At 34.4% G+C, this 16,787-nt stretch overlaps 3 protein-coding genes across 4 annotated transcripts; all 3 read right to left on the bottom strand.

The window, feature by feature from the left end:
- Positions 1 to 2,200: 2,200 nt before the first annotated feature.
- Positions 2,201 to 4,530, bottom strand: LOC106311075 (protein LST8 homolog). Of its 2 annotated transcripts, none has more exons than XM_013748302.1 (10): positions 4,374 to 4,530; positions 4,159 to 4,293; positions 3,965 to 4,077; positions 3,769 to 3,871; positions 3,556 to 3,633; positions 3,184 to 3,300; positions 2,828 to 2,910; positions 2,656 to 2,735; positions 2,528 to 2,587; positions 2,201 to 2,447 (listed from the first exon to the last, which is right to left on the bottom strand). In XM_013748302.1, exons 1-10 carry the CDS (start codon positions 4,479 to 4,481, stop codon positions 2,338 to 2,340), a joined length of 987 nt encoding a protein of 328 aa, XP_013603756.1. In that variant the 5' UTR covers positions 4,482 to 4,530; the 3' UTR covers positions 2,201 to 2,337. The 2 variants fall into 2 exon arrangements, with proteins under 2 accessions (XP_013603756.1, XP_013603757.1); XM_013748303.1 differs by having other exon boundaries at positions 4,377 to 4,530.
- Positions 4,531 to 7,613: 3,083 nt separating this feature from the next.
- On the bottom strand, positions 7,614 to 8,728 carry LOC106310003 (F-box/kelch-repeat protein At2g44700-like). Its single transcript, XM_013747195.1, has one exon. The coding sequence runs from the start codon at positions 8,667 to 8,669 to the stop codon at positions 7,614 to 7,616; it is 1,056 nt and encodes a 351-aa protein (XP_013602649.1). The 5' UTR covers positions 8,670 to 8,728.
- Positions 8,729 to 12,659: 3,931 nt separating this feature from the next.
- LOC106310004 (F-box/kelch-repeat protein At2g44630-like) lies at positions 12,660 to 13,941 on the bottom strand. Its single transcript, XM_013747196.1, has one exon. It carries the CDS (start codon positions 13,829 to 13,831, stop codon positions 12,782 to 12,784), a length of 1,050 nt encoding a protein of 349 aa, XP_013602650.1. The 5' UTR covers positions 13,832 to 13,941; the 3' UTR covers positions 12,660 to 12,781.
- Positions 13,942 to 16,787: the final 2,846 nt, after the last annotated feature.

The following is a 16,787-nucleotide window of genomic DNA, read 5'->3' as shown; positions in this document are numbered from 1 at the left end:
TTTTTTTATAAAGCTTAGAAAATCAATGGGATGATTGGTTGGTTGATACATCCTATAAAGAAAACGAAAACTATAGGTGGTTTGAATATTGTACATCAATCGATGCATGATATAAGTTGACTATATAAAACTTGAACATGATCATTTCAAACTAAAGTATAGGTAGGTTATATGCATTTGTTATATTGTAGTTAATATATTTTAAATATTACATAAGTCAAGTGATTCATGTTTTCGTAAAAATAAAATTCAAGTTCATTATTGGGCCGTACTCGTACGTAATAAGCTACGTTAAATATGATGTATTTTTAGGTTCATTTAATGATATTAAGTTTAAATTTGATTAAAAAAAACTCATTAATTTAACTAGAAAAGATAAGCATTAAAATATGTAGGTTTATTTAATGACATTAAATTTAAATTTGATTAAAGAAAACTCATTAATTTAACTGGAAAAGACAAACATTAAAATAAATAGTTTAATTTAATTCTTAGTGACATGGAAGTGTAAATAAGTTAGAAAACCTAAGAATATTTTTTAATGGGTACTTTTCTTTTAATAATAGAGATATTGTAATCTGAGTTTTCACTCTCATACTGAAGAGTCAGACACCATAATTTTTCTAGGAAATATCATACCTGACCTTTTGTATTTTTGACCTTTTCTATTTTAATTTAATGTTGACTTATATCTGTAAAACATTTGTCAAAGCCATTCGATCGAGTCATATATTAGTGTTTACTTATGTTAATCCGACGGAACGGGACGGGGTAATCGTTGACAAGTTACGGAGCTTTTGCCAACCTCCGAGAGACACACGACTATGTCTATGTCCACCTGAGCTGAGAGTATTACACTAATAATTAAATTCCCTCTCGCCTCTCTAGTGACACCACGTGAAAAGCAGCGAGGCCACTGTCGGCTAGTGGCTTATAAATAATACTCTCTCCGTTCCTTAAAGATACATATTCTAGAGAAAAAATTTGTTTCTAAAAAATTCATTTTTTACATTTTCAATGCAAGTTTTATCAACTAATTGCAAACTTCAAAAATCTTAAGTGCACTAATTGATTTTTTATTGGCTTAAAATTGTGAAAAGAAGATAAACACAAAAAATTATGCAAATTTAATGTGTTTTATTAAAATGTGTGAAAAAACTAAAATATAGATCTTTTAGGAACAGAGGGGAGTATATCGTCCATGAGTTCCACGTTGGCTAACAGCTACTTCACCGGCTACTGTCTATCAGAAAATGACCTGAGACGCCGTCGTGTCGGTGACGCTTAAACGGTGCGTTTACTTATGTAATGGAATAAACATACAAGTTTTTTTTTTGAACATTTAAACATACAAGTTTCAACAGGAAATTTTCTCCATATACCAATCGGTAAACCTTATCGATGCATTACATGTTTTTTTTTAAAAAAAAATGCAAGTTTTAAAATAATAAATTATTATTCTATGCTAAATCTCAAACTCTAAATTTTAAATTTTAACCAACAAATACTAATTCTAACGGCTTGAATAAGCTTTATTACAAAGTCATAATTTAAACCCTTAAGGCCTAAACAATAAATTTTACACCCAAATTGGCAATTAAGAGCATCTCTAACCCACTACATTTCTTATTCCAAAATGAGATTAGAGAGAAAATTGCTATAAACATCCGATGTTTATTTTGTTGGGTAGTTAATGCAATAAAATGATTAGGAAACATCAATGTGTTAATGCATTCGATGCATTTTTAAATGCTACAACTACAAGTAGCAATTTTCTCTCTAACCTTCATTTTGGGTAGTTAATGCATCGAATGTTTACTACTAGTAGTAAGAGAAAATAAATTAAACTAGTAGTAGCATTTAAAAATTATTAGGAAACATAGATGTGTTAGTATATGAGAGAAAATGCTTTTACAAACTAGAAGAGGGTTTAAACCGCATTTCTTAATTATAAGCATTGAGTGCATACGGAACAAACGAGACCACTTAATTTGCCTATCTAGAAATAAGAAAATAATGCAATATTTGTTGCAGCTAATCATTGGCAGATTTTTTTTGTATAACATCTAAACGAGGTTCTGCTTCGAGCTTTTAAATGTAGGGAGAAATGTTTAATCACGACGAGATCAGAGAGGAGCAATTAAAATGAATCCGGTTGAAATCTAAAAGAGTTTTCTAAAACACAAACAACACAAGTTTCATAATCATAACTTGTTCATAATTAATTTAGCCTTTTCGATTCTTATTCAAGATTATCCACTGAGCGCACAACACACATTTGCTTTGAGATGACCTTGGTACATTCTCAGTTCTCTTCCCGTTTCCATCGACCACAATCTAGACATCATTGAGTGCACAACACACAATTGCTTTGTTATGACCTCGGTACACTCTCAGTTCGTTTCCCTCTTCCATCGACCACAATCTAGCCGTCATGTCCGATGATGCTGTGCAAATTACAGAATCAAGTCTAGTTTAAAGACTTCTTATGTCTCGCACAAGTGTTCAAATGGATAGAGATTAGTACCTGTTAAAATAAATTTTGCATCCACTGAGAAGGCGCAGTCCCAGACCCATCTCTGATGTCCTGTTAAATAAGATTGATGATCTTAAACTTGAGAATGAAATACTACGTTAAATACATGGAGATCATACCTGTTAACACTTTATCTAGCGTGAAACTGTCGACGTTCCAGATTTTGACAGTTTTATCAGAGGATGCAGTCGCTAGATATCTGATTAACAAATATTTATGTAAAAGTTTCCAAGGTTTGGAGAGAACTAGGAAAAAGTTTTAATTAGGAAAACGATTTAAGAAAGGCATTACTTGTTGTCAGGAGATAGGACACATTTAAGGATATGTCTATTATGAGCTTGAAGCTTATGAATGGGCTCAAACTCGGTTATCACCTGCAAAATAAGGAAAATTATTTATCAAATTTTTTTTCGAGATGTTCTATCGGCTGATTCAGTCATCCCCTTTAAGAATGCACTTATTGGTACATAGTGGAATTAAATTTTAAATTGCATGTACAATTACAACACAACTACTTCTTAAAACCTTAGGGAATGTAGACTGGTCGTATATATGGACATGGACAATGCAACTGGTTCTGTCCATGTACGATCACCACTAGAACACAAATAAACACTTGTATCCAACGAATTTAATGAGAAGAATACCTGACTTCCACGCACGATGTTCCATATATAACATGTGCCACCGTCGTTAGCAGCAGCCAACATTGACCCATCCCTCATAACTGATAAAGACCGTATAGCCGTATCAGGTTCTGGTACCTATATATATAGTTACACAGCCGAGTGTGATTTATCAAATGATTTTACGTAATTTTTTTTTTTTTTTTTTTTTTTTTTTTTTTTTTTTTTTTTTTTTTTGTCACTGGGTTGCTCTCTGGAATCCCGGAGGAGTCGAACCCGGGTGCCTTGGGATCCAGTTCACTCTAGTGTTACCACTAGGCTATTCTACGTATAAAATGATTTATCAAATGATTTTACGTAATTATAATGTAACTATAGTATAAAGAATTGTACCAGTTCAATGGTACATGAATTCATTCTCGTATCCCATACACGTATAATTCCATCTTGGTCTCCAGATATCAGTTCAATCTGTACCATTTTACCAATTAGATAGTGTGATAACACACACAACTCTCGTTACCAAATAAAGAAAGCTGATACATATATATATTGCCAACAACAACAAGCACTAACATATACACGAGTTAGCTAGAGTTGATGTACCTGATTTGGGTGTAAAACAACTGTGTTAATTGGGGTAACACTTCCATCCAAGTGATATGCCTTTAGGCAATTCCGTTCGTACACCTCTGGTCGATTAGGAGCCCTGCATCTCAGTTTACGAGTCAACAAAGTGTTGCTAAGAACATGTATGTCCTTAACTAACATTGATTTCAGCTGAAAGAAAAACTGATTGTACCTCAAGTCCCAGATCCTAACTGTGCCATCGTCTGATCCTGAGTACATCGAATTGCCATCAGCATGAAACCCAACGGCCGTAACATTGCTGGTGTGTGCAACAAAAGTCCTCACCTAAAGATGCTCACGTAAAACTCCATGTCCAAGAAACCAAAAACCACATTTAAATAAAGATAAAATAAAGGATATATATACATGTCCATGATGGGAATTGATATCAAAGAGCCGTATATAAGGATTGCAAGCTGCTGCTAGATGACGCTTATCTGGGCTTATCTCGAGCTTGTTCACATTCTGAGGGTTACGGCCTTCATCGAGCTCTCTTTGAGGCTATAATGAAAAATGTTTTAGATAAAGTGAAAGTTTTCATTATTATCAAGATATATATATATATATATAGAGAGAGAGACCACAGCAGGATAGTTGATGGCACGGTAACAGCTAGCGGATTGGGCTTCCCAGAATCGGATTGTAAAATCGTAGCTAGCAGTTGCGATAATCACGGAAGGCTGACTCATTTTGCTAGATTTATTATCCTTACAAGAATCTTTGTTATTGAAGAAGAAAACTTTGTTAAATATGATTTATGTGCTAAATTTCAGACAGAAGCATCTTATATCTGCTAATTGAAATATTACAAAATGCAATTTCTCATTTACTGCGTTCAAATCTTATCTACAAGTGTAATCACAAAATCTATCTAATTGTTGAGTTGGATATGATAATTTCCACTAAAAAAAAATACAAAGAACCTTTTATGGTAAAGAAAATCTTATACAAATTACTTCAAATGATATATTTTATAAACTACCTAATTTGTATTGTTTTATATATTTCCTAAAGGAAAAAACCCTTATTTTCTTTTGACTTACCTATCAAGTATCTTTGACTTAAAAAGTCACACTTACAATCTGTTGAGAAAAAAAAAACATTACAATCTAAGCCGGTATTGATTGAATACAAGCAAATGCTGAGCAGGATCAGCTACTATACATAATCAAATTATTTAATTAAAGATAAAAATAAAGAGGAAAAAAACTTCAAGAAGTTATCCGAGACCTTCGAAGCCAGATCATAGTAAAACACAATGGTTCTTATATATTAACCTAATAAAATGAGGGACATTTGCTAAAAACAACCTAAATATTCCAGTCAAACCTAAAAATGTACCCCACTTTCAGTCAAATGCAAAGCCAATCTAAAGGAATAGTGAAAGTATTATTTAACCCTTATGACAAAAAAAAAACAGAAATATATTTTACGTTTTTATCCTTCGGAAGTCTACACGTAATAAAAGAAGTCTACATATATATAGACTTCCTACGAAGTCTACCTTATAGACTTATTTCAGAGTCTACACTCTAATTTGATCTAATAATTTAATTTTGATAATGTATAAAAATAATTATTGTGATATTTTTAACTAATCATCAATATAATGGATAATATGAAGTAAATAAATTAAAATTTCACATAATTGAACAATTTTTGAAGAATATATACTAATTTGGTTATCATGTGTTAGACAATGTTCATAGTTTAGAAACAAAAAGTTCTAACATGTTATGTCTTTTAGTGGTTGATTTCATAGGGTTAGATTTTAGATTTTTTTTTATTAACTTAAATCTGCATATTAATGTTTAGTAGTTTATATTTTGTATAATTGAGATTTTTTGATTATCAAGCAAAACATTTAGGGTTTAAAATTTGTGGTTTAGTGTATCGTAGACCTACAATAAAGTCTATTTTTTGAAGACGTCTTTTTAGTCTATATTTTTCATTTTTTTTTTACAAAAAATAATTAAATTTAAACTAAGTTAAGTTCCTTAAAAATAAAAAATGAAATCATAAACTATAACTATTAAAAAATAAATAAATAAATTTAGTAAATCATATATTGAAATTATTAAAATAATAAAGAATAAGCAACAATAATAAAATTATTATAGTAGACTTCTAAAAAGGTCTACTATGTTATAGTAAAATCTAATACAAAATTTTAATTTTATTAGACTTCAAAAGAAGTCTACAGCATCGTAAATTTTAACCTAGTTACATTTTTGTCTCCCTATATAAAAAAAATTAATACAGTCTCTCTCTAAAGTGGCTGCATAAGTTTTTAAAACTCTCTCACTTCTCTCTAAAACTCTCTTCCTTCTACCTAAAATTCTCTCAATTCTTTTAAAAACTCTCTCATTTCTCTTCTTTCTCTTTAAAATTTTCTCAAGTTTTTCTCACAATGTTATTTTGTCATTTTAGATATTATCATTCATGGTTTTCATCTTCTCCTTTAAAAAATGTAAGTTTTAGATCTATAGATTTTAAATGTGTATTTTTATGTTATTTATTTCTAACAATATTATCTTTTTTTGTAAGCATTATCACTCATGGATTTCATTTCTCCTCTAAAAATGTAAGTTTTAGATTAATAGATTTTAAATATGTATTTATATGTTTATATTCAAATAAATTTATAGATCAAGCTCTGTGCATTAATTTGCTACTAGTTTATCTTATAAATTCTATTTTGAAAAGTTTTTTCAGATTTAAAATTATTTTCAAATTTCAAAATGTATAGATTTTTTCATATCTGAAAATTATCAAATAGTGTAGACTTCCAAAAAAGTTTACTAAAGCTAGTAGACTTCATATGAAGTTTACTAAACCACAAAATTTTTTTGTCCAGACCATAATCTTCTAGTGCCATTTCAAGAAGTTCACCATGTGTAAAACAACCCGACATAAGAAACATTCTCCCTCATTTCCGATTATTGACCACAAACTCCCGCAAAGAGCCTTTCACCACCCATTCTCCGTACAAGCCATTTCCTGCCAAAAAATACAGATTTAAATAATCAGCAAAGAAATATTTCATGTTTCATAAAACTATAAACGAAGACTTACAAATAAGTCTACAATTATTAGCTAACAATATTGTCAAATCAAATGAATTACACTTTCATAATTATAAAACATTTTCTTTTCAAAACCACTCAAACCCATTAGGATTAACTAACACACACTGTCAAACAAAAAAAACTAAAAAAAAACTCAAAGAATAATACACAAATTCACATTTTTGTAGATTTTTCTATGCAGACTTAATATTCAGTCTCTGAAGATCTAGACGTTCGTTTCAGTTTACAGACGTAGATGATTGTTCAACAATAACAACTGATCCTCTAGTTTTTTTCGGTTTTGCATAAATATTCAGATCATTGCAAGAAGAAGCTAGCATTTTTAAGGAAACGTGAAATACAAGTCAGTTCCAAACATATATACCAAACCATGTTATTGTAAATACTTTCAGGACATGGGATATAAGTCGTCCGCATTTGTTCATCATTAACAAAAAACAAAGCACATATATAGTCCAGTTCCAGTGTTTGCAAGTTGCAAACCACTAGGTGAGAGAATCTACAAATCTAATATCATACAAACGACCTAACCGAATAGTTGTAGAATGCAAGAGTTCAAGAATTGAATATGATACTACTGCTGAAAATATAGAGGACAAGTCCATGTATCTGACAATCAAACTAATTAAACATAGAAGTAGGAATGTAAAGAAACATCATTTGAATATGTATATTGACAAAGTAGTTCATAAGGACATTCTATCTATAGCAACGAGGGACACTTTATTCTCTTTAATCTGAAACAGAGAGACAATGATGAAACCTATAGCCACGAAGGACACTCCCCAGAAGTTGAGACGCTTCAGCCATCCCATCAACTCCTTCTTCTTTCCTCTCCAAAGCAATCATTCTACACCAAACCTCTTTCATTTCACCACTCACACCAACCTCCTCATCTTCCCACAAGAAGGCCAACTTTCCGTAATACTCCGCCATCGCAACAGACCGAACCTTTTTGAGATGACTCAAACCACTAACCACTCTCCATAGCCTCATCTCGTAGTCATACCACATCAGCCCGAACCTAGCGTAATAAACGTAGAGCACATTGTTCATCACACAAGCACCCGTTCTCCACAACCATTTATCCTTAGTAGCCAAACCTAAACTCTCACAAGACCCGTCAATAGGATCGTAGCACCTAGCATTGCCAGAAACACGTAACGCACAAACTTTCCTGTTCCACGACACAGTTGGGGCCGAACTCCACCACCAGCCTTGATCCTCAGGAACCGGCGCTAGTTCCGATGTCAGCGTCTTCACGTCAAATGACTCCACGTGCATCTCGTCGGCGTCTCTATAGATCCCGATCACGTACACCTTGTTCCCGACTACACCCACGCTTCTGCATAACCTATCAGCTCTCGAGCTAGGTCCTTGGCGAAACGTCCCGGTTCTTGAATCAAGAATCCACATGGCTGACGAAGGATTGAATGATCCACAGATAAAGAATATCTCCGGGCCTATGGCGACGACGCAGGGTTCTTGCTCGGTCTGAGAAGGAAACGCGAGGTCGATGGAGACGAAGCGATTCTTCTCTGTCGTCGGGTTGTTATTCTCGGCTCTTCGGAGAGTGAACCATTGCGCACCCGTTTTCCCGACGAAGCAGATGAAGAGTGAGTCTTTGCGGAGGAGAGAGCGAATCTTGTGTATCTCCGGCGAACGAAGAAGACGGCGGAAGTTCTTGGAGACGCAAGAGACGGTCGGGTGAAAGCGTTTCGGGACGCGAGCTAAAATTTCCAAGACGATGTCGATGGGAAGTGAGGAAAACGACGGCGGCGACGACATTGAGTGGTTGATGTTTTCGCGGTGGCCCGTCGGCGTTAGAGAGCGGCAAATGAATGGATACGAGACTTTAGATACTTACTATTTAGGGAAAGTTTGACACAAATGAATACGACTCTTTTATCTTTTTATACGACGAGACTAGAACTTTGTATTAACCAGGGGCCCTAGGGCGGCGGAGAATTACTCGTACTGGTGTTATACACGTTACTCTTCCCGTATCTGTTTTAACATGTCCTATTGATAAAAGTTGTGTGGAACTATATTTAAATACTAACCACCTTCTATTTCTCCTTTAACAAAAACGGTTACGCAAATGATTTAGTGCATGAGATAACGAACAGTTATAATAATATGTTCTATTTCTATGTTACTTTGTTTTAACGGTTACGTGAATGTGTCAATAGATTATTATAATACTAGTATACCACCCCGTGCGAAATTTCTTACTTCTTGTCAAAGCTGAGTTTTACTTTTGTCCTTTTTCCCTCTCCGGTTATGTTTTTGTTGGATGCAGAAGTGTACACTTACAGAAAACCTTGATATCTTCCATTTTTCCACAAAAATTAGTACTGCATTCAATCACTAACACGTAAACTATAGAAAAACACAAACATAAAAAAAATCTAACAGTTTTGTTTCATGCAGAACTTCCAACTTCAGTATTCGTTTTATCTAGCTCCAGAAAATATGACTAAAACAGTGTATAGTTTTTGACCCCAAAAAAACAATGTATAGTTTTGATAAAAAGAGAACATTAAAATATTATAAAAGAAATTAATGCAAGCAAAAACTGGCTACGACCTTGATGTCTTCCATTTTTCCTTTCATTTCTCAGAGTTTTATATTTGGAAAAAAGGAGATACAATCCTAGGTTCTTCGAAGAGAAACTTTGCATGTGATGTGAGCGAAAAAGTCTTGATATACAGAGATCGTAGTGGAAGTAGAGAAAAGAGTGAGATCCAGAGAGATTGAGCAAGAAAAAATTTAAGAGGATATGATATGAATTACCAAATACAAATTTTCCTTGGAGAGAAACGTTGCATGCCAACATCGGTATTGTGGATATGAGTATATAGAAGATGTGCTTTTTTGAGAAATTCACACAATGACATACTTTGGGCTTGTGTCTTTTCTAGTTCATATACTTCTTGCTTGAAGTGTACTTTGAGCTTGTTTTTATGACTTTGTTGGACCAAATTACCTTTGGTTTGCTAAACCTGTTTGAGATTGAAAGCACACTAGTCTCGTCCATTTTTAAAAACTTGTTACATAAAGCTATTTTGGCATTAACGCAGACAGGTTTATGGAGTTATGGGCTTAAAGCTGGACCATTAGATTGTTTTATTTTAAGATAGATCTGATGGCTGGTGATTAACATAGTACAAGTAGCATGAAAAAGGTAAGGACGTCGACGTTCATTAAATGCTCGGTCTCTTTTGTGGTCAGATAGTCTTTTGTGGAGTGAAAGTGTGGTCAGGTAAGGCATGGTCAGTGACAGCAGAAACATAGATGTGTTTAGGTGAAGTGTGGACATAGTTAGTTGTGGTGTCTTCAGAGGTGACAGTGGTTGTGGTCAGACGTGGTTGGTGGCCGTGTGAGCATGTGGTCAGCATTAAGTAGGTCACTAGTGGAAGGGTTGATGGGGAGATTGTTAGGGTCAGGGATCAGCAGGCTTCCGGTGGAGGTTTTATGGTCAGGGATAGGAGGGAGTGGAGTGATTGTGGGCATCGGCCGTTTTTTGACCACAAAAATCCAGTTTTGAGTAGATGTTCAATCGTCTTTTCGGGAATCTATCTATGGCAAAGACACGTTCGGGAATTTTACAATCTGCTTTTTTCTTGCTTATGAATCAATAGGCAGACAGAAAATACTGCACAAATATAAATGAAAGAATGAAACTTCTTTTCTAGAGATTGCTGGTGACGGGGATAGTGGAGGCGTGGGTGTAAAACAGTTGGGAGTGAGATGGGCTAAGCAAACATTTGGATTTTAGTAAATATTTTAAGTATATAAAAAATTAACACGTAATTTGGTTGTTAAGATATAAGAACGTGTTTACCTTTGCCGTTTTCTGTTTTTATCTTTGTTATCTTTTTTTTGTAATTTTTTTAAATACTAAATAGAAATTATGTGTCATAATATGATTGGCTAGGTGACTTGTGATTTAGTATACATAGAATTTCTATTTTCCTAGACGGTAACCACATTATATTTTTTCATGTTATGTTGTTTTAAACGGTTACGTGAATGGTGTAGTGCACTATTATATTTCATCAATACAAAATTACACATAATGACTATGACCAGGTGTATAGTTATACAACATCACAACTTTTTATTTTATTTTTTGGTCAAAGTACAACATCACAACTTTAATAATTAAAAAAATACCACAAATTCAATATAATTAGCAAAAATATGAAAATTAATTTTTTTTAAAAATATTATAAAACAAAAAATATAAGGGCGGGTCAAAATCTAGTTTGTTTTAAATTTTCAAGTATTCATTGTTTTCAAGTGGGATACCAAGTACTAGAATTGAGAAATTTTTAAGTATAAAACAATTAAAAAGTATTAAAAATTAGCTACTCTACTTGATATTATCGGTTACTTGCTTACAGAATACACTTTTTGTTATAGTGAAAAGTAGATAATGTTCCTATATCGAGTGACTCGTGTTTTTGTTCAGTTTTCTTCTTATAATATGTACAAATAATTATTTAGAGTAACTCTAGTGTTTTCTCCTTAAAAGAGTAAAGAAAATAAACTTTCATGTCCTTTTTTATTTGAATATTATTTACCAAGTAATTCTTAAATACTCAAAAATACCAAAATTATGTATCCCAACCATATATATCACATAAACATTATATGTAACTTAAACACTAAATTAAATGATAAGTATATGTGTGGTTCAAATTAAAAATATATGACAAATATATGTTTAGAATATACATTAAACTTATAATATCATATTAAACCAAATGATTAACATCTTAATAACTTAGCGAGTTTTGATTAGGATAACATGAATCGTGATTGAAATTACGGTAATTAATAATGATTTAGTTAAGTTAATCTCGCAATATTCATGTCAGCAAGTTTTAAAAGAATAATCCTACGTGGAAATGAGTCACATTTGAGTCATCAGTACATGACACATTTGACATGTCACATTGTAGAACCAATTAAATTATAATGTTTTCATTTAAGTGTATTTTCAACTAATAGTATGACAATTAATATTTTATATATTCTAGTATCCGTTGGGTTCACTGTTGATGTTTGTTCGGTTATTTTAGATATAAAAATATAGTGTTGTTCGTGTATTTGAAAGTTTTGGTTAGATTTTGGTTATTTAGGTTCGGTTTTGATTGTACAACTCAACCACGCTTGTGTGGTTGACTTACAATCTGTTAAGGAAAAAAAACATTACTACAATCTAAGCCGTTGTTGAGTGAATACAAGCAAATGGTGAGCTCTCACCGGATCAGCTACATAATCAAATTATTTAATTAAAGATAAAATTAAGAGGAAAAAAAACTTACAGAAGCTATCGGAGACCTTGGGAACCAGGTCATAGTAAAACACAATGGTCTTTATTAACCTAATAAAATGATCTTTCACTATTGTTCAACAGTAACAACTGATCCTCTAGTATTTTCGGTTTTGCATCAATATTAAGATAATTGCAAGACGAAGCTAGCATTTTTAAGGAAACGTGAGACACAAGTCAGTTCCAAAGATATCAAACCATCTTATTGTAAATACTTTCAGGACATGGGATATAAGTCGTGGGAATTTGTTCATCACTAACAAAAACAGAGCACATAGTCCAGTTCCAGTGTTTGCAAGTAGCAACCACTATATGTGAGAGAATCTACAAATCTAATATCATACAAACGACCTAAACGAATAGTTGTAGAAAGCAAGAGTTCAAGAATTGAATATGTTACTACTGCTGAAAATATAGAGGAGAAACATCCTTGGCTTAATCAATGAGATCCTATGACAAAAGCACATGTCTAAAGTTCATATAAGGCTGGTGGATCTATAACAAAGTAGTTCATAAGGACATTTTATCTATAGCTACGAGGGACACTCTACTCTCTCTAATCTGAAACAGAGAGACAATGCCGGAGTATATAGCCACGAGGGACGCTCCCCAGAAGTTGAGACGCTTCAGCAATCCCATCAACCCCTTCTTCACTCCTCTCCAAAGCAATCATTCTACACCAAACCTCCTTCGTTCCACCACTAACACCAACCTCATCTTCCCACAAGAACGCCAGCTTTCCATAATACTCCGCCATTGCAACAGACCGGACCTTGTTGAGATGACTCAAACCATTAACAACTCTCCATAGCCTCATCTCAGAGTCATACCACATCAACCCAAACCTAGCGTAATAAACGTAGAGCACATTGTTCATCACATAAGCACCCGTTCTACTTCTCCACAACCGTTCACCCTTAGGCAAACCTAAACGCTCACAAGACCCGTCTCTAGTATCGTAGCAATTAGCATCGCTAGAGAAATGTAACGCACAGACTTTCCTGTTTAACGACACGGTCGCATCCGAACTCCACCAACCTTGATCCTCAGGAACTGGCGCTAGCTCCCACGTGTTCGTCCTCGCGTCAAATGACTCCACGTGTATCTCGTCGTCTCTATAGCTCCCGATCACGTACACCTTGCTCCCGACCACACCCACGCTTTTGCATAGCCTAGCAGCTCTCGAGCTAGGTCCTCGGCGAAACGTCCCCGTTCTTGAATCAAGAACCCACATGGCTGACGAAGGATAGAACGATCCGCAGATAAAGAAGATCTCCGCCCCTATGGCGACGACGGAGGGCTCTTTCTCGGTCTGACAAGGGAACGCGAGGTCGATGGAGACGAAGTGGTTCTTCTCCGTCGTCGGGTTGTTATTCTCGGCTCTTCGGAGAGAGAACCACTGTTGATCTGTTTTTTCGACGAAGCAGATGAAGAGCGAGTCTCTGCGGAGGAGAGAGCGAATCTTGTGTATCTCCGGGGAACGAAGAAGACGGCGGAAGGTCTTGGAGACGCAAGAGAGGGTCGGGTGAAAGCGTTTCGGGACGCGAGCTAAGATTTCCAAGACGATTTCGATGGGAAGTGAGGAAAGCGACGGCGGCGGCGGCATTGAGTGGTTGATGTTTTCGCGGTGGCTCGTCGGCGTTAGAGAGCGCAAGAAAGATTATCAAAGTTCGACCCTAATCATGCTCTTAGATATTTACTATTTATGAGTTTGACCCTAATGAATACGTCTCTTTGATCTTTTTATACGACGAGACAAGAACTTTATATTAACTAGGGCTAGGGCTAGGGACAATTACTCGTTCCTCGTGTTTCGTTGCTCGTCCCGAATTTGTTTCAAATTTTCAAATACTTATTTTTGATATCAAATAGTATAATTCAGAAATTTGTAAGTTTAAAACAGTTAAAAATTATTAAAAAAGTTTAGCTACTCTGATTGATATTATCCACAGGCCTGAGCTGAGAGGAAGTTGTAGAAGCATGAGTTTCCAGTCTTTAAATAATATAAAAATAATTTTCGGTCTTAATTTCTTTAAAAAAAATTTAGTCTAGTGGTATTAATATTAATATTAGGTACCCAAACTCAAGGGTGGGCGTTCGGGTACTCATTCTGGTTCGGTTCGAGTTTATTCGGATTTCGGATTTTCGGGGTTAAAAATTTCAGCCCCATTCAGGTATTTCTAAATTTCGGTTCGGATCTTTGCGGGTTCGGTTCGGGTTCGGATAATCCATTTAAATGATTTTTAAAATTTTAAAATTCAATATATAGTTTAAATTTCTCAAAATCTATAAATAAAATACTATATTACATATAAATTTGAATAACATATGTTAGAATACCTAAACTTAACATATAGATTGGTTTGAATGTATGAAGAACTTACGACAGTTTCAGGTTACGTTTGCAATAGATTGTTCTCAATTGGTGAAGATGGTTTCGGACCAGAAGAATGACCAGCATTTGAAACCTATCTGGAAGATATCAAGCTTTTTCGAAAGAGCTTCTTCAACTCAGACATCATCCATGTTCCCCGAACGGAGAACCAAAGGGCGGATAGCTTGGCACGTAGTGCTAGGAAACAACTGTCTTTCGTCGTTCATATGGATGCGGAGTTGCCGATTTGGTTTACAGAGTCAATATGAATCTGTGAATGTCCTGCTGTCCAAAAAAAAAAAATTGGTTTGAATATTTTGATAGAGAATCAACAGATATTTCAACTATTTTTGGTGTTTTGAGTATATTTTAGCTATTTTAGATATTTACTTTTGGCTATTTGCATATATTTTCAAGTATTTTAGACAACTTAAAAGTATCTTATATATTTTGGATGTTTTTAATATACATTAAATCGAAAAATAATTAATATATTTAAATATATAAATCTATTTCGGATACATTCGGGTACCCGAAATACTTCGGTTCGGGTCGGGGTCGGTTTCGGTTCTCTGGATACCAAAATTTTGAACCCGTTCGAATATTTAATCAATTTCGGTTCGAATTCGGTACTACTTTTTTCGGATCGGGTTCGGTTCGGTTCTTCGGATTAGGTTTTTTTGCCCAGCCCTAACTTCATGAGTTCAACTTATGCTCATGCCTACGGTTATTGCAGCCTATTTTTGCCAAATAGCTTCTGGCACTTTACAAGTCAGGGCCGCTACTGATTATCCATTAATTACTTTTTAGAGAATACATTTTTGTTATTGTGAAAAGTAAATAGTATTTCTATATTGAAAGATTCTTGGTTTTGTTCTTTTTTTTTTGTTTTTTTTTTTTTTTTTTTCCAAATTTCATTATAACAGTCTAATGGGCATGTTTACAGAAGTCGGGCTTTAAGACATCGAGGCCTAATAACAAAATTATAATTAGTCCATCGTGAACCGACTACTCTAGACCTAAGCAAGGACACGTGTTTAATTTCTGGCATCTTGTGACGCGTAATGGACACACGGCTTTCATGCGTAGCTTGAAGTCGCCGGCACCGCTCTGCCACTGCTCTGCCGTTTGCAATACTCCTCCGCCTTGATGGTCGTTGGCAACGATCCATACTCAGTTTTAGTGCCTCAGTCTTCCCGATCTTAAGATACTTCCACCACAACCGTGACCTCCTAATCAAAATTGCTCTCTTTCACCGTTGAATTAATAGCAAAGAAGCCTTAGTCTGCTTGAAGAGTTCATTCGTTGGACCGCTATAAGCGCCAACTCTTCTTGAAACTCCTCCGAAGTGACCGCAAAACTCCATCAAACCCAGCCAATTTCCAAACAGAGATGCTTTCTTCAAACGCCATATAAGGCTATAATCAACAAAGAAAGACTGATTCCCTTGAAAATTAGTTAAAGTGAAACGGTGAAAACAGAGATTCCGATTCGTTGGCCATCGGGATCCAAATAAAACAAGTGGAAAGTAATCTGAACGTTCTTCGTTGAAGAAAGAGGAGTTGATTGAAGATCAACTTCAACGAAGAAACAAGGAAACACAACAAAATAAACGTGTATATCTATTTTTATCAGAATATTATTTAGCAATTGACTGGAACAAGTAACTCAATTTTTAGCAAGTACTCAATACCAAATATTCGTTTTAATAAAATCAAATCAAATCAAGTAAGATCTAAATTTTTATTATTCGTATAAAACTAGTAAAATATCAAATATAGTTAAAATAGTAAATACTCGGTTTTTGTGTTCACCCTTAAAACTATTAACAACGGTTATAGTTTATTCCTTTTTAGTTTCAAAATTCATAATCAGTGTTTACATAGATGAAATTGGTTTTCAGACAGATCCTATGTTTTTGACCTAACGCTGTAGAGAAGATCTTTGCAAGGATTCAAATGATTGTTAGGAAATACGCGGTCAAATTTTGCGGAAAGCCAGAATTTATGGGAGCGGGAAAGAAGCACACACACCAAATTGTTAACGGAGTTCGGCCAATGATGCCTACGTCTCCGGACCTGCTACAGATCTTTTATTATTAACCAGGGAATTTTTACAAGCTCACAACTCACACCCCGATCCCAAATACACTCAGAAATTACTAGTAATTTCTTAAAGAAGATTTTTT

This window comes from Brassica oleracea, chromosome C8, assembly GCF_000695525.1.
Source record: "Brassica oleracea var. oleracea cultivar TO1000 chromosome C8, BOL, whole genome shotgun sequence".
Taxonomy (NCBI): Eukaryota; Viridiplantae; Streptophyta; class Magnoliopsida; order Brassicales; family Brassicaceae; genus Brassica; species Brassica oleracea.
Note: the sequence above shows the minus strand (reverse complement) of the source record. Positions and strands in the feature narration are given on the sequence as shown.

Excerpts from the sequence above, each read along its gene's own strand:
- LOC106311075 (XM_013748302.1), bottom strand. The coding sequence starts at position 4,481 with ATGAGTCAGCCTTCCGTGATTATCGCAACTGCTAGCTACGATTTTACA. Across the intron at positions 4,294-4,373 it reads CCATCAACTATCCTGCTGTG|CCTCAAAGAGAGCTCGATGA; the intron begins GTCTCTCTCTCT and ends TTTTCATTATAG. Across the intron at positions 3,301-3,555 it reads ATTCATGTACCATTGAACTG|GTACCAGAACCTGATACGGC; the intron begins GTACAATTCTTT and ends CTATATATATAG.
- LOC106310003 (XM_013747195.1), bottom strand. The coding sequence starts at position 8,669 with ATGTCGTCGCCGCCGTCGTTTTCCTCACTTCCCATCGACATCGTCTTG.
- LOC106310004 (XM_013747196.1), bottom strand. The coding sequence starts at position 13,831 with ATGCCGCCGCCGCCGTCGCTTTCCTCACTTCCCATCGAAATCGTCTTG.